The sequence below is a fragment of the Talpa europaea genome (assembly GCF_964194135.1).
Source record: "Talpa europaea genome assembly, chromosome: 7".
Lineage (NCBI taxonomy): Eukaryota > Metazoa > Chordata > Mammalia > Eulipotyphla > Talpidae > Talpa > Talpa europaea.
Genome location: NC_140074.1, coordinates 4,717,978 through 4,731,368, shown reverse-complemented (window position 1 = coordinate 4,731,368; position 13,391 = coordinate 4,717,978). Strand labels below are relative to the sequence as shown.

At 61.2% G+C, this 13,391-nt stretch overlaps 1 protein-coding gene across 2 annotated transcripts; it reads left to right on the top strand.

Moving 5' to 3' along the window:
• Positions 1-1,176: 1,176 nt before the first annotated feature.
• On the top strand, positions 1,177-10,635 carry CERCAM (cerebral endothelial cell adhesion molecule; the record flags this gene model as incomplete). 2 transcript variants are annotated; one of them, XM_084238978.1, is made up of 13 exons in its annotated part: positions 1,177-1,373; positions 2,713-2,823; positions 2,988-3,105; positions 3,605-3,739; positions 3,895-4,099; positions 5,810-5,929; positions 6,217-6,293; positions 6,387-6,493; positions 7,168-7,300; positions 8,418-8,545; positions 8,725-8,928; positions 9,284-9,536; positions 9,867-10,635. In XM_084238978.1, the coding sequence occupies 12 exons, from the start codon at positions 1,177-1,179 to the stop codon at positions 9,534-9,536; spliced, it is 1,788 nt and encodes a 595-aa protein (XP_084095104.1). In that variant the 3' UTR covers positions 9,867-10,635. The 2 variants fall into 2 exon arrangements, with proteins under 2 accessions (XP_084095104.1, XP_084095103.1); XM_084238977.1 differs by lacking the exon at positions 9,867-10,635 and having other exon boundaries at positions 9,284-9,635.
• Between the last annotated feature and the right edge of the window lie 2,756 nt (positions 10,636-13,391).

Genomic DNA, 13,391 nt, shown 5'->3' with positions numbered 1-13,391 from the left:
GCCAGAGAAGTCAGCTCCCAGCGGGTAGGAGATGGACACCGCCTTCTCCCCGCCTGACTGGCAGCCTCGGTGCTGGGGTGCTGGGGTGCTGGGAAGGGTCCCTGCTTTGGTTCTCTCCAGGAGCTTGCGAGGCACGGCAGGGGGCGGGGGGACTGGGGGGAGGGCGGGGGGCCGGGCTGTCTGAAAGTGTGGCAGATGCCAGCCAAGCTGGAACCTATGCTGCCTCCAGGTCCCTCTCCTTTCATGCCTCCCCTCAGAGAGGGGAGCAGCAGCCCACGCCTTGGGGGGTACGCTCCCCCCACCCTGCTCTGGGCCTCAGAGAGGTTGAAGACCCCTCTGCGCCTCAACAGAGGCTTCAGGACTCCCTCTCTGCTCTAGGGGGGCTGAACCCCGACTTTGGAGGGGGGTCTGGGTCACCTTGAGGGACTCGGTGGTGCGCCCCAGCTCTACACTCATTCTAAAAGTGCTGTTTGCTCTCTTAAAGGGCCGGAGCGGTGCCGGTGCTGGCGACGGGGACCGGGACGCGCGGGGACGGCGGGCTCCTCCGCGGCGGGACGGCGCGCGCAGGTCAGGGACGCCCCCAGCCCGCCCCCCCCCCCCCCCCCCCGCTGCGGTTTCGGCCCTGGAGCCGCCCGCGAGCCTGCGAAGTCCCGTCTGGGGCCGCCAGAGGGCGCCCCGGGGCGCAGAGGGGGGTCGGGCCAGGCCGCCGCCGCGTGGTCCCGCCCCGCAGGGTGGGCGGCGAAGGCCCCAGAGTCGGGCGCGGGGCCGGGGAGTCCGGATCCAGGGGCGCCGGGCGCTGCACGAGGCGGGGTTCCCGGTGGCGCACGCCCAGGCATCGGCGTCGGACTCCAGCTGCCGGGTCGGCTCGGATGCCGTCGCCCCAGAGCCCCCCTCCGTTCCCTCCGCCGGCCGTCAGCCCGAGGGGCTTGCTCGGGGTCAGGTCTGGGGCGGGTCGCCGCGCCCCAGCCCTCAGGCGCCCCTGGCCCGGGAGAGGACGCAGGAGAACCCCCGTCTAGGGATGGGGCGTGAGAGCCCACGCTTGGGGGGGCACGCTCCCCCCACCCCGCTCCGGGCCTCCTCGGCCCCGCCCTTGCCCCGCCCCGCCCGGCCGCGCCGCCCCGCCCCCTCCCCTCCGCGGGCTGGGGAGCCCCGGGGGCCGCCGCCCCAGCGCCCGCCATGCGCGCAGCCCCCGCCGCCCCGCTGCTCCAGCTGCTGCTCCTGCTGGGGCCGCGGCTCCTGGCAGCGGGCGTCGCCGAGCCCCCGCCGCCCGCCGTGGTCCTGGCTGTCCTGGCCCGCAATGCCGAGCACTCACTGCCCCACTACCTGGGCGCGCTGGAGCGGCTGGACTACCCCAGGGCCAGGCTGGCCCTCTGGTGAGAGACCCTGGCGTTGGCACCCACTGGGCATGGAGCCTTCCAGCCCCACACACGGCCCCTGCCCCTTAGGGCCGATCCGTGCCCTACCCAGACACCACCCAGACAGACCCCTCTGCCTGCCGGCGGGCCCTCCACAGTTGAGACCCAGAGGGGACCTCTTACCCCATGGCTCCCCCAGCAGACTGACCTCTGAGGCCTTAAGCTGACCCAGAGACGTCCACTCCTCCTTCCAGCCCCTGCGCCTGCTCTTGGGGCCCCCTGGGTGTAAGTCTGGTCCAACTCCTCTTTCTACCCCTCAGAGCCCCTTAACTGGCAGTGGTGTCCGTGGTCCTACGTGGCAGGACTGGGGGTTCCTGAGAGCCAGTGGGGGTGCTGTCAGCTCTGGACTTCATGCTGCTTTGCAGGGGAGTCAGACCCGCTCCCAGGCCTGCTGGGCTGGGTTCTGCCAGACAAGGGCTGTGCCCCCTCCCTAGATTGTTACCCCCCAGATGCCCCCCTCTCCCCCCCGGGCTGTGGGGCTGTGGAGGCCACAGTCCGTGGCAGGCTGAACAGGGTGGAGTCTGCAGCTGAGGTTGCGGATAAGCTGAGAGAAATGACAAACTACCCCTCACCACACACCACAGTTGGCCTGGGGGTGGAGCTTTGGCCTGAGGGGGCCGCCCACCATTACCACAGTTTGGGAGTGAGTTTTTCCCACCCCTGCAGGACTTGACACGTAGTTTGTGGGGACTTGGCTTAAAGGGGCAGAATCACATAAAACCTGGGCTTTTGGCTAAGGCCCCCACCCGCTCTCCCCCACGAGTCCTTTAGCCGGGCCCACAGGAGAGGAGAGCGCCTGCTCTGGCCAGCAGGGCTGGCCGTCAGCACTCCCCAGGGTCTCCTGAGTGTGGCCTGGTCCTCACAACGACTTTCAGGTGGAGGGAACGAGCAGCTCTTCTGTCTAACCTGCCTCAGAGGGCAAGGGGCTGGCTTGTGGTCACACGGCCAGGAAAGCAGGGAACCGAGGAACACAGCAGGTGTATTTGGCAAAGTCGAAGTGCTTTTCACCTTTCAGCTGGCAGTCTCCTCCTACTCCCTCAGCCCATGAGCTGGGCGGGACAGAGGAGAACGAGAGGCCCACAGATGGACAGGGTCTTGCTCGAGGTCGCACAGCATGTCACGGAACCATGAGCAGGACCTGCCTGCCTGCCTTAAGCCCCTCCTCTGGGGCACACCTACCTCCAGTGCGCCCGAAGAGGCCAGCCTCCCGGTGTCAGTGCTTCTGGGAGGCAAGGCTGCCTCTGGGTTCGGTCCTGCTGGGGCTGGGCCTCTCAACCCTCTTCCTCCCATGTCCCAGGTGTGCCACGGACCACAATGTGGACAATACAACGGAGATGCTGCAGGAGTGGCTGGCCGCTGTGGGCCAGGACTACGCGGCCGTGGTCTGGAGGCCGGATGTGGAGCACAGGTGGTGATCTGAGGGAAAGGTGCTGGGGACGACAGGCATTAGCCACCACCCAGAGGGGACAGGGAGAGTGTGGAGCCACAGCCTCTGGACCGGGGCTCTGCCCCCTGCCCCGCAGAGGGAAAGGCACCTGCCGCAGGGCAACATCTCATGTCTTTACCCCTCAGGCCCTACCCAGATGAAGAGGGTCCCAAGCACTGGACCAAAGAAAGGCACCAGTTTCTGATGGAGTTGAAGCAGGAAGCCCTGACCTTTGCCAGGGCCTGGGGGGCTGACTATATCCTGGTAAGAAAGCCTGGCCTGAACTTAGCTTCTCACAGGGTGGTACCTGTCCCGGACCAAGCTTGGTGTGTATTAACCACCCATTGCCTGGATCCTTCAGCCAGCAACGTGGATCAGAGCTCAGACCAGATGTAGAATTTAGATATCTGTGCTTAAGCTCAGCCTAGGTACTAAGCCTGGCTCCCTGTGCTAGATCCCAGGAGATATACTGAGCCCAGATCCCTAAGCTATAGCCCAGACTATAAACTGAGCCTGCTTCCCCAGACTAGAACTCAGAGTAGGCTACTACTCCCTCAGACTCAGGTAATGTTCTTAGATCAGCAGCTCCGGCCCCATTCTGGGTCCAGTCCTGGAGCCAGTGCCCCAGGTGAGGTCTTTGGTCCAGAAATATCTCTTGGTTTCTAGACCTCTCAAAGGAACTCCATCAGATTGTGGGAGCCACCCTACTCTCTGGGGGGCTGCAGCCCAGAGAAGGCTGGGTCAGTGGCCACTCTCCCTCAAGTTTGCAGATACAGACAACATTCTGACCAACAACCAGACGCTGCGGCTGCTGATAGAGCAGGGCCTGCCGGTGGTGGCCCCCATGCTGGACTCCCAGACCTACTATTCCAACTTCTGGTGCGGGATCACCCCCCAGGTGAGGCAGGGCTGGGTCCTCAGGAGGCTTGAGGTCCCCAGAAGAGGGACACAGTGAGCTTGAAGCCTGGGAAACCGGTGGGCTCTGGCGGGGGCGGGGGCAATATTCTGGGGGCAGAAGGGGACTCTCATAGCCCAGAGCAACCCCTTTCCCAGGGCTACTACCGCCGCACAGCCGAATACTTTCCCACCAAGAACCGCCAGCGCCGGGGCTGCTTCCGGGTGCCCATGGTCCACTCCACCTTCTTGGTGTCCCTGGGGGCAGAGGGGGCAGCGCAGCTCGCCTTCTACCCCCCTCACCCCAACTACACCTGGCCCTTCGACGACATCATCGTCTTCGCATACGCCTGTCAGGCTGCGGGTGAGGACCGGCTCCTTTCGAACCTTCCCTGGAGACCTCTGTACCTCTCTGCACATGCTGTTCCCTCTGCTTTGAAGGCCCTTCCCCACACTGCAGCTTGTCCTGTTCACTCCTGCTTGTCCTTTGGGTCATAGCCTTCCTCGAGCCCATGGCTCCAGTAGATGAGTCAGCCTCCAGCTGTCCCCATCATGACATGTTCCGGTGGCAGGCGTTAATAGAGCACCTGCTGTGCATCAGGTTCAGGGCAACCAGTGGTGAGTGAAAGCAGGTGCTCCCTGCCCTCCTGGAGCCTCCAGCCCAGGATCACACTAATCAATGTCTGTTAGCTGTGGTGACTGAAAAGAGAGTGTCTGGATTTAGGTGTTCCTGAAGCTTAGACTGGAGTTGACCTGGTCAGGGAAGGCTTCCTGAGAATGTGAACTTTGGGGCTGAGCTCTAAAGCATGAGTAGGCATTAACACAACAGGAGAACATTTTGGCCAAGGGGACCAGCAGGTGCAAAGGTCCTGTGGTAGCAGGGAACACAAGAAGGCAGGTAGATAGAGCATACTGTCAGCAAAGGGCTGGTAAGGGGGCCCAGCTAAGGCTCAAGCAGGAAAGGGAGCCAGGGCCAGCCTCTGTGGACCTGGTCAGCAAGGTCTTTAGCCTGAGAACCGTGGGCAGCCATCAGAGGATCCGGATCCCACCAATGGATTTGCACACTGAAAGCATCCAAAAAATAACCCTAAGATGGAAATTACTAGGAAGTGGGTTTGGATGAGATAACTCCAGTCCTGAGTAAGGAACTCGGGTGGCTGTGGAATGTATTTCAGGGCCTGGATTGAGGGGTGGTGGGGAGAGGTAGGCTGCTGCGGCCTGGGGGACTTTTGCTTTGGGCCGGTGAGTCAGAAGTGAGGGTTTCATCAGCAAGTCTTACCCCCAAGGCCTGGCAGCAGTGGCCTCGGCTGAGAGGAGTGTTGTGACCCCAAGTTTTGTGCCCCAGATGTTGGTGCAGGCATCGGGCAGAAAAGATCCCTTAGTTAGTGCTGAGGGTCAGACATACCTGGAGGACAAATGAGCAGCAGCAGAAACGTCTCCTTAGTTTTTCACGGCTCCAGTGACCCGAGTGGGCCGGGGCTAGATGGGGCTTGGTGGGCCATGGCTCAGTGCTCATCCTTCCTGCTTCCCACAGTCTGCTGGGAGTTCCAAGCCCTGGTTCCACGCTGGCCCGGGGGTTCACTTTGAAAAGTTTTCTGTTCACCTCCTGAGGAGCTCCCCAGTCTGTAAAAGATAATGACTAAATAAGTTACATTAAATGCTTACGTTAAGATGACACGTGTTGAAAAAATATGTGCCACTCTGGGCACGGGAACACCTGGGGGACAGGAGACGGTGCGAGGGTCATTGTAGGATCCTGGTCAAAGGTGCCAGATGGTGTGAGATGATGGGGGAACCAAAGGGGAGAAGATTTGAGGGGAGTTGGTGGTATCAGGGGCTACAGTCAGGTTTGCTGGCTCCTTCCTCACCTGGGCCTCCCAGAGGATGGGCCCCCGTGTGTGTCTTGCTGGCCATGGTCAACCTGGTGCCCAGCAGGTGCTCTGGACACGGCTGTGGGGTCACTAAACCTGTAGACATGGAGCCTTTTCTCCCTGCAGTCCCCAAGTCCTGGCGCTGGGTCAGGGCCAGACTCTCGGGACCCTGCCCGCAGCGCTCACTCTGCCTCTCCCCTCAGGGGTCTCGGTGCACGTGTGCAATGATCACCGCTACGGGTACATGAACGTGCCTGTGAAATCCCACCAGGGGCTAGTGGACGAGCAGGTCAACTTTATCCACCTGATTCTGGAATCGCTAGGTGAGGCCAGGGACTGGGGTGCTGTCTGCCACCTCCCTGTCTCCCCAGGTGTCCGGACCTGACCGGGCATCAAGTGTAGGTGCCAACCCCACCCCTAACACCTTCCCTGACCCAGGATAGTCCCTTTTCCCGCTGGGCCTGTTTCCCTGTCACTACGAGGGAGACAGGTGGATTCTGTGGCCTCCAGGGCCTTTTTTGTTGGGTGCTCTGCCCGGGGGACTCAGACACCAGGTCTATGCTGACGTGAGCCAGGAGTGACTTATGATTGGGGGTGCTTTCCTCTGCAGTGGATGGGCCCCCTATGTGGGCCTCGGCTCACGTGTCCCGGCCCCCAAAGAAGCTCAGCAAGATGGGGTTTGATGAGGTAAGCCTCTAGCCTGCAGCACTGCGGTCAGGAGCTGGGTGGCTCTCCCCTCTCCCTGTGCCCTCCAGCACCCACCATCTCCACTTCCTCCAGGTCTTTGTCATCAGCCTGGCCCGCCGGCCTGACCGCCGTGAGCGCATGCTGAGCTCTCTCTGGGAGATGGAGATCTCTGGGCGGGTGGTGGATGCTGTGGATGGCCGGTGAGACACCCCGGAGTGGGGACCTGGGCAGCTGGAGGGAGCCCCCTGAGAGCAGATGGATGAGGGACCTGAATTTTCTGTCCCAGGAGCTGTCAAACCAGGCTGAGTAATGCTGCCCCAGGAGGGTGTGCATGTAGTGGGTAGGGCCGGCTGGGGCTTCAGCTCTGCTACTTACCAGCCGCGGCCTCTGGTCAGTCACCCCGTCTCTCGTCTCTCAGCCCGGGTGTGTAAACGGCAAACAGTCATGCCTTCTTCCTGGGGGCTTAGTGAGGGGTGAGCTTAGCCGGTGCCAGGCAGATTGCGAAGGTTAGGTCTGGTCATTGTGTCTGGGAGGGTTATTCTCCAGCCTGGACTTGGCTCTCTGATGGGTGGGGTGGGAGCAGACTAGTCCTGAGCCCAGGGCCCCACACACCTGTGGCCCCACCTCTGCCCCCAGCCCTGTGGACCGCAGGGTGTCCGTCCTTTGCTGGCCTTCTGCCACATTGGCCCTGGGGTGCTTCTCCCTCAGGCCAGCTCCCTGGAGGATCACCTGTCCCCAGGTGGCTGTGGTTCCCCAGGTCCTGTCACTGATGGCTGCAGCCTCACGAAACAATGACCAGGCTGAAACCCTCAAAGCAGAGCCTTGGCTGGTCGTTGCCAGGCCCCCCACAGCTCCTCACTCCTGTCTCCCTCAGGACGCTTAATAGCAGTGTCCTGAGGCGCCTCGGCGTGGACCTGCTGCCCGGCTACCAGGACCCCTACTCGGGCCGCACGCTGACCAAGGGCGAGGTGGGCTGCTTCCTGAGCCACTACTCCATCTGGGAGGAGGTGAGACCCCCCCAGCCCTTGCCCGTGGGGAGAGCCCTGAGGGGCCAGTGGGGGCTGAGAATATTGCCTAGACCTAGCCAGTAGCTGTCCACCTCCTGCGCGCTCTGCCTGTTCACCCTGAGTCTCTGGGAGACCTCCTGTGAGCTGGGAGCTCTTCCAACCTGAAAAGGGGGGAAAAGAAAAATCTGCTTGGGGCTCAGGGACCTGAGGGGACACACGGGAATCCAGAGGGAACCAAACTTGACGCAGAGTGGGAGGTGCAGGCTATTCTAGAGCATGGTGTGAGGTCAGAGTGGTCTGGCTATTGAGTGGCAGGGAGAAGAGCCTTCTGGGCAGAGAAGGTGGGGGCGCTGGCTCTGAAGCAGGCTGCCAAGGGCGTGCTCAGGGCGGGAGGGAGGAAGACAGGGCTTGGGCTGCTGGGCACCACCAGGAAACTTCATCATGGGGCTGGGACACTGCTCCGGGGCCCTCCAGGGGGCGCCCCTCTGGTTTTTATTTTCTCCTGTAGCCAAAAATAGATGGGTGTGAGCTGTGTTTATGTTTGTTTTCTTCTGTCTCTGAGCACATGCAGGGATGACGTACATTTTCCCATTTACTTATTGGTTTCGTGGGCTTTTCCTTTTCCAAGAGTAAAAAGTACTTTTTCTTAGAAATGTTGGGGGCTCAGGCCTTCCCACTTCCCCCGGCCCCCAGCCCAGCTCAGGGGGCACACTGGTGCAGGTTGACATGCTCGGCCCCCACGTCCTGGCGGTGTGTCCTTGGAAGAGCCTCCTCACCCGAGTCTGTAGCTCCTCCCGCAACGCAGGCACCCACGGGTCCTGCCTCCCCAGAGTCCCTGGAAATAAGCGCTGTGGCCCCTGGGACACAGGAGTGCTCAGTGAATGTCTTGAGGGTGAGGGTGGCCATTGGGCTTCTGCTTGGGGAGCTCGATCGGGCCTGGAGGACCTTGGGGACCTGAGCATGGTGCTGGGACCGTGGCCCCCGGCCCCGGGAGCCCCGGGCAGCTTTGGAATGGCTGAGTGATATGGCCAGGGCTGAGCCTTTAGCTTGTAACCGTGGGAACAGGTGTTAGTGGAGGTCCAGGTACTCCAAGCCTCCACCCCATTCTGTACCTCAGGTGGTCGCCCGGGGCCTAACCCAGGTCGCTGTGTTTGAAGATGATGTGCGCTTTGAGAGCAACTTCCGGGGGCGACTGGAGCAGCTGATGGAGGAGGTGGAGGCCGAGAAACTTCCATGGGACCTGATGTAGGCAACCTATACCCCCAAGGCGAGGGAGTGGGCCGGCCTTTGGGGGTCTGCCTCCCGTGTGGAGCCGGCCCGTCCAGCTCACCCCCAAGCTTAGTCTTGCAGGGTGGTATTGGAAGTAGGGTCATGGACACCCCAGGACCTACATCAACTTCTGGGACCCTTGGTGTCACCTGCAGCTACCTCGGCCGGAAGCAGGTGAACCCTGAGGAGGAGGTGGCTGTGGAGGGGCTGCCGCGCCTGGTGGTGGCCGGGTACTCCTACTGGACATTGGCCTACGTCATGAGCCTGGCGGGTGCCCGCAAGCTGCTGGCCTCCCAGCCCCTGCGCCGGATGCTGCCTGTGGACGAGTTCCTGCCCATCATGTTTGACCAGCACCCCAAGTGAGTCTCCAGTGCAGTTGGGGGAGGCCACCTCCGCAGGCAGCAAGTCCCGTTGCTGGGCAGCTGGAGGGACAGAGGCTGCCGGGGGCTGTCACACAGGGACTTGCCGCAGGTCACCCAGGAGTAGCCAGCCCAGCCGAGGTGTGCAATTTCTGCTGCCCAGGGTGGGTTTGAGTCTGTGCTTCCCAGCCCCAAGCCTCAGTTTTCCCACCTGGAAAGTGGGAATAAGAGAGCCCCGCCTGCCGTGTTTGTTGTGAGGGCTCGATGGGGAGGAGTGAGGTGCCTGGCTCCAGACAGGTGTGTGGCCTGGGCCGGGGGTCCCCTGGCTCCCCTGAACTCTCTCCCTGCTTCACAGTGAGCAGTACAAGGCCCACTTCTGGCCTCGGGACCTGCGGGCCTTCTCGGCCCGGCCCCTGCTCGCTGCCCCCACCCACTACGCCGGGGACGCCGAGTGGCTCAGCGACACAGAGACGTCCTCCCCCTGGGACGACGACAGCGGCCGCCTGGTCAGCTGGAGTGGCTCTCACAAGCCCCTGCGAGACCCCCGCCTGGGCCTGGCCGGCAGCAGTGGACACAGCCTCCGCCCCCACCCCCGGGACGAGCTCTAGGTGAGCCCAGAGTGGGGAAGGGCCCCAGCGCCGCAGGCCTCCGTTACCCGGCCCTCCAGGGCTGACTTTCTGGGTCTCTGTTTTCCCTCCTTAGCCCATCTGCTCCCTCCCCACGGTCCCCCCCCCCCCCCCCCGCCTTTGTTCCCGTGTCTGCGTGTCTGCATGTCTCTGTCCACCTCTCGCTCGCTCTCCCTCCTCGCGTCTCTGGCTCCCTCGTTTCTATCTGTTGGCCTCTCCACCCCACCCCACCCCTGCCTCTGTCTGTTTCTGTCTCTTGCTGCCAGATTCTAGTTCTTCTGTTTCTCTCTCGTGCCCCTCCCGTCCCACCAGGTCCAGCTGTCAACTCTAGAAGGATGTGCATGAACAGGCTTCAGCTGCCCAGGAAACAGAGCTGGAGGATGTTGACAGGAGCCGTCCCAGGAGCCACGGACCCAGTGGAGACTGGCTGCCACCTCAGGACGACCACTGTGTCCCCTGTGCCTGTGTTATGGTGACAGAAACTGCTCAGAGCGGGTCCCCTTCCTCAAAGGAGCGGGATTCACAGGCCCTCTTACCTCACTCCGGCCTGACTCAGGGCCTGGGTAGAGAGGAGGGGGGAGGCTCCCCAGCTTTCTCATTCAAGCTGGGCAGACACCAGGGGCCCTGCGCAGCTGGGGCCCCTCGGCCTCTCTGCCTCAGCCCCTCCCCGGCTTGGTGCCTGGATCTCAGCTACCTGGACCCCTTGGCCCCCGGCCAGTGGGACATGCAGGAAGGGGAGCGGCGGCCCCCTGGACCTGTGCTCCGCTCACGGGAGGCCCTCAATAAAAGCCAGCTGGAATTTGCACCTTATACATTTTTTTTTTTAAATTTTTTTTTTTTTTTAATAGAGGCATGCTTTATTTATTTGTTTTGCTGGTTTGTTTGTTTGTTTTGTTTATACATGCACTGGGTACAGTCAGAAGTGCGGGAGGGTGAGAGAATTCACCAGAGCCAGAGCGGGGAGCAGAGCAGGCAGAAGGACCGAAGTACACTGCTGAGGGGAGCAGCGGGCGGCAGGAGAGGTCTGCGCGCCATGTGGGACCCTCCTCCAGTGGCCGAGGAGCAGCCGGGGATCGAACCAGCGCCGCAGAGGCCGCGGGCAGCTTCGCAACCCAGCGCTCAACCGCTGCGCCACCGGGCAGGCCCTGCACCTTATACATTTTAACTTGTGGCTGAGCCTCTTTGGTGGTCACGAGTCCTGGGAGGGAGGCCTCCCGATGACCAAGTAAGCAGTTAAGAGACAGAGAGGGAAGCCAGCCTGGAGGAGGAGTCAGGCCGACCTGGCATCTCCTTAGTCCTGGGTAGAGTGAGGTGGGAAGAACAGCATCTCCTGGGCTGGGTGGGGATGAAGTGGGCAGACCTGGAGCCCAGCCCTCAGTGAGTGCTCACCGGCTGGGGCTCTCCTGGACATCACCAGCCTCACCTTGCTGGTCCAGTCAGGGCTTCTGATCTTCCCCGGGGGAGGGCCAGGGCTCCTCTGTGGCCCTAGGCAGCGTGACCGCCAGAGGGCGTGCATTGGCGGCACCTGGGCCTCTCATGGGCCAGGCACCTCTGTGGTTAGGCATCCACACGGGGAAAGGACCTGGGGCACTTGGAATCACCCCGTGCCGCTGGGCTACCTGCAGCAGCTCTGTGTCCTTCCACTCTTCTGCCTGGAACAGCACGCCTTCTTCCCTTCCCCAGGCCCTAGCAGGACAGGCTTCTGAGGCCAGCGACAGTCTCGACAGTCTCCAGTGCCTGCACCCGGGCTGCCGAGGCGGGGAGAGGGCTCCCTGCCTGGCCTCCACCAGTGAGGACTGTGGTGGTGGCACCGGCATCTCCCGGTTTCTTGCTCAGGGCAGCCCCCCTCCCATGGCAGCCTCTTGACTCAGTCAAGCAGCACCTGGGTCCTGGCACCAGCCAGACACCACCCGAGGCTGGCTCTCCCTCAGTCTGTCCTGGGGATGAGGTCCGGCTGGCCCAGCCTGACTCCAGTACCTGGCATGGCTGTGGGAAGGACGGGGCCCAAGTGGTGGGATCAGTGCTGTTAACCGGAAATGAAGTCTCCGTGATAGACAAAGAGTTTATTAGATCACCAAAGTGAGGACTCTCACCTGGGACTCAGTCCAGCAGATTTTACTCTGTGAGGGCTGGTTCCAACACACATGAGTTTGAATTTAGTTTATATAGGTAGGAACAGTGAGTCATAGACATTAGAATGTAGTTCTAGGCGGGGGGTTTCTTTTTCTAAGTTCTCCCGACCTAAAATACCCTGATGCTATCTAGGAGCAGAGGAGGGCAATGCAGCTTTTGTTGTTTGTTTAAAGATTTATTTATGCATACAAGAATTGGGGTACAGGCCAGAGGTGCTGGGGGGTGAAAGGATTCACCAGAGACAGTGGGGAACAGAATAAGTGGATCTACTGAAATACACTGCTGAGGGGAGCAGTGGGCTTGCCAGACAGGAGAGGTCTGCTGCACCATGTGGGTAGCTCCCTGGCCTGCTAGGGATTGAAATCGTGCTGAAGAGGCTGAGGATAGCTTCACAGCACTGTGCTTAGCCCCTTGTGCCACCAAGGAGACCCCCTCGAGTTCCTTTTTTTTTTTTTTTTTCTTTTGTGGGACACTCACCGGCGGCTGGGGATCTAACCGGCACTGCAGAGGCTGCAGGCAGCCTCGCAGCCCAGTGCTCAACCGCTGCACCACCAGGGGAGGTCCTCGAGTTCCTTTCCACTGGCTGACGGGATGCTGCCTGACTCGTGAATCATTTAATAAGACCAGTTAGCGAGTCACAGGTCTGCGACTCTGCATTGCCAGCAATTCCCTGGTCATGCCGGTGCTGTTGTTGCTGAGACTGCACTTTGAGAACGAGAGGTTTGAGGGCCCGTGGAGCCAGGAGCCTCAGCTGAGTCCTGTGCCCATCCAGCCTCAGAGACCCAGGGCCGGCGAGGGGCTGCTCAGTGGGTGCAGGAAGAACCAAGTCTTCCCAGGCCCTGAGAGACTTTTCTTGCTCAGCTACACCCAGGACCTAAAATCTTTTACGTCACCTGAAAGAAAAAGCCTGACCCACCTTGGAGAGTGGCTTCCTTCTCCGGGCGCCCAGCGGTTGCATCAGCTCCCGGAGGGGCTGCTCCTGGATGGAAAGACCTGGTAATCAGGCCCTTGGGATCATGACGAGACTGGAGCCAGGACCTGAGGGCTCAGGGGCAGCACTCCTACTGCAGGGCTGGGCCCCTTGCCCTGCTGGAGCCGACTGCGACTCCTTCCCCCGTTATTTCTACCAAGAGGTTCCCGTTCATTGTGGAAGTTCAGAAACACAGGAGGAGGGAAATAAAATTGGCCGTGTTAGCACTTGGGGATAGTGTCTACTGGTTAAAAGGCATTTTTTAAAATCTCTTCTTAAGCTGGCTGGTGGCTTCATTACTGGTTCTTAGACATCTTTCAACAGAACATACCCATGACCCTGGGTGTAGAATTGTGCCTCCACCAGGTTCATCGGTTGACGTCCTGACCCACCTCCCACAGAAGGAGACTATGGAGAAATGGGGTCGTTGTAATTAGTTAAGATGAGCTCACCCTGGGGGGCTGACCCCGGAGAGCTGGTGGCCTTATGAAATGGGGGCACTCACAGGGAGAACAGCAGGTACTGGCTGCAGCTCTGCTACGGGGAATTCCGGGGAGGTAGGAGAGGGGCCTGGAACAGATCTTTCCAGAACATCTTCAGAGGATGGTGGCCCTGCTGATGCCTCGCTCTCAGACATCTGGGCTCAGAGCTGTGAGATGAGCATTTCGTGTTGGTCGCCACATGGTTCTAGCTGCTTGGTTAGGGCAGCCCTGGCAAATGCATACACGTGACAT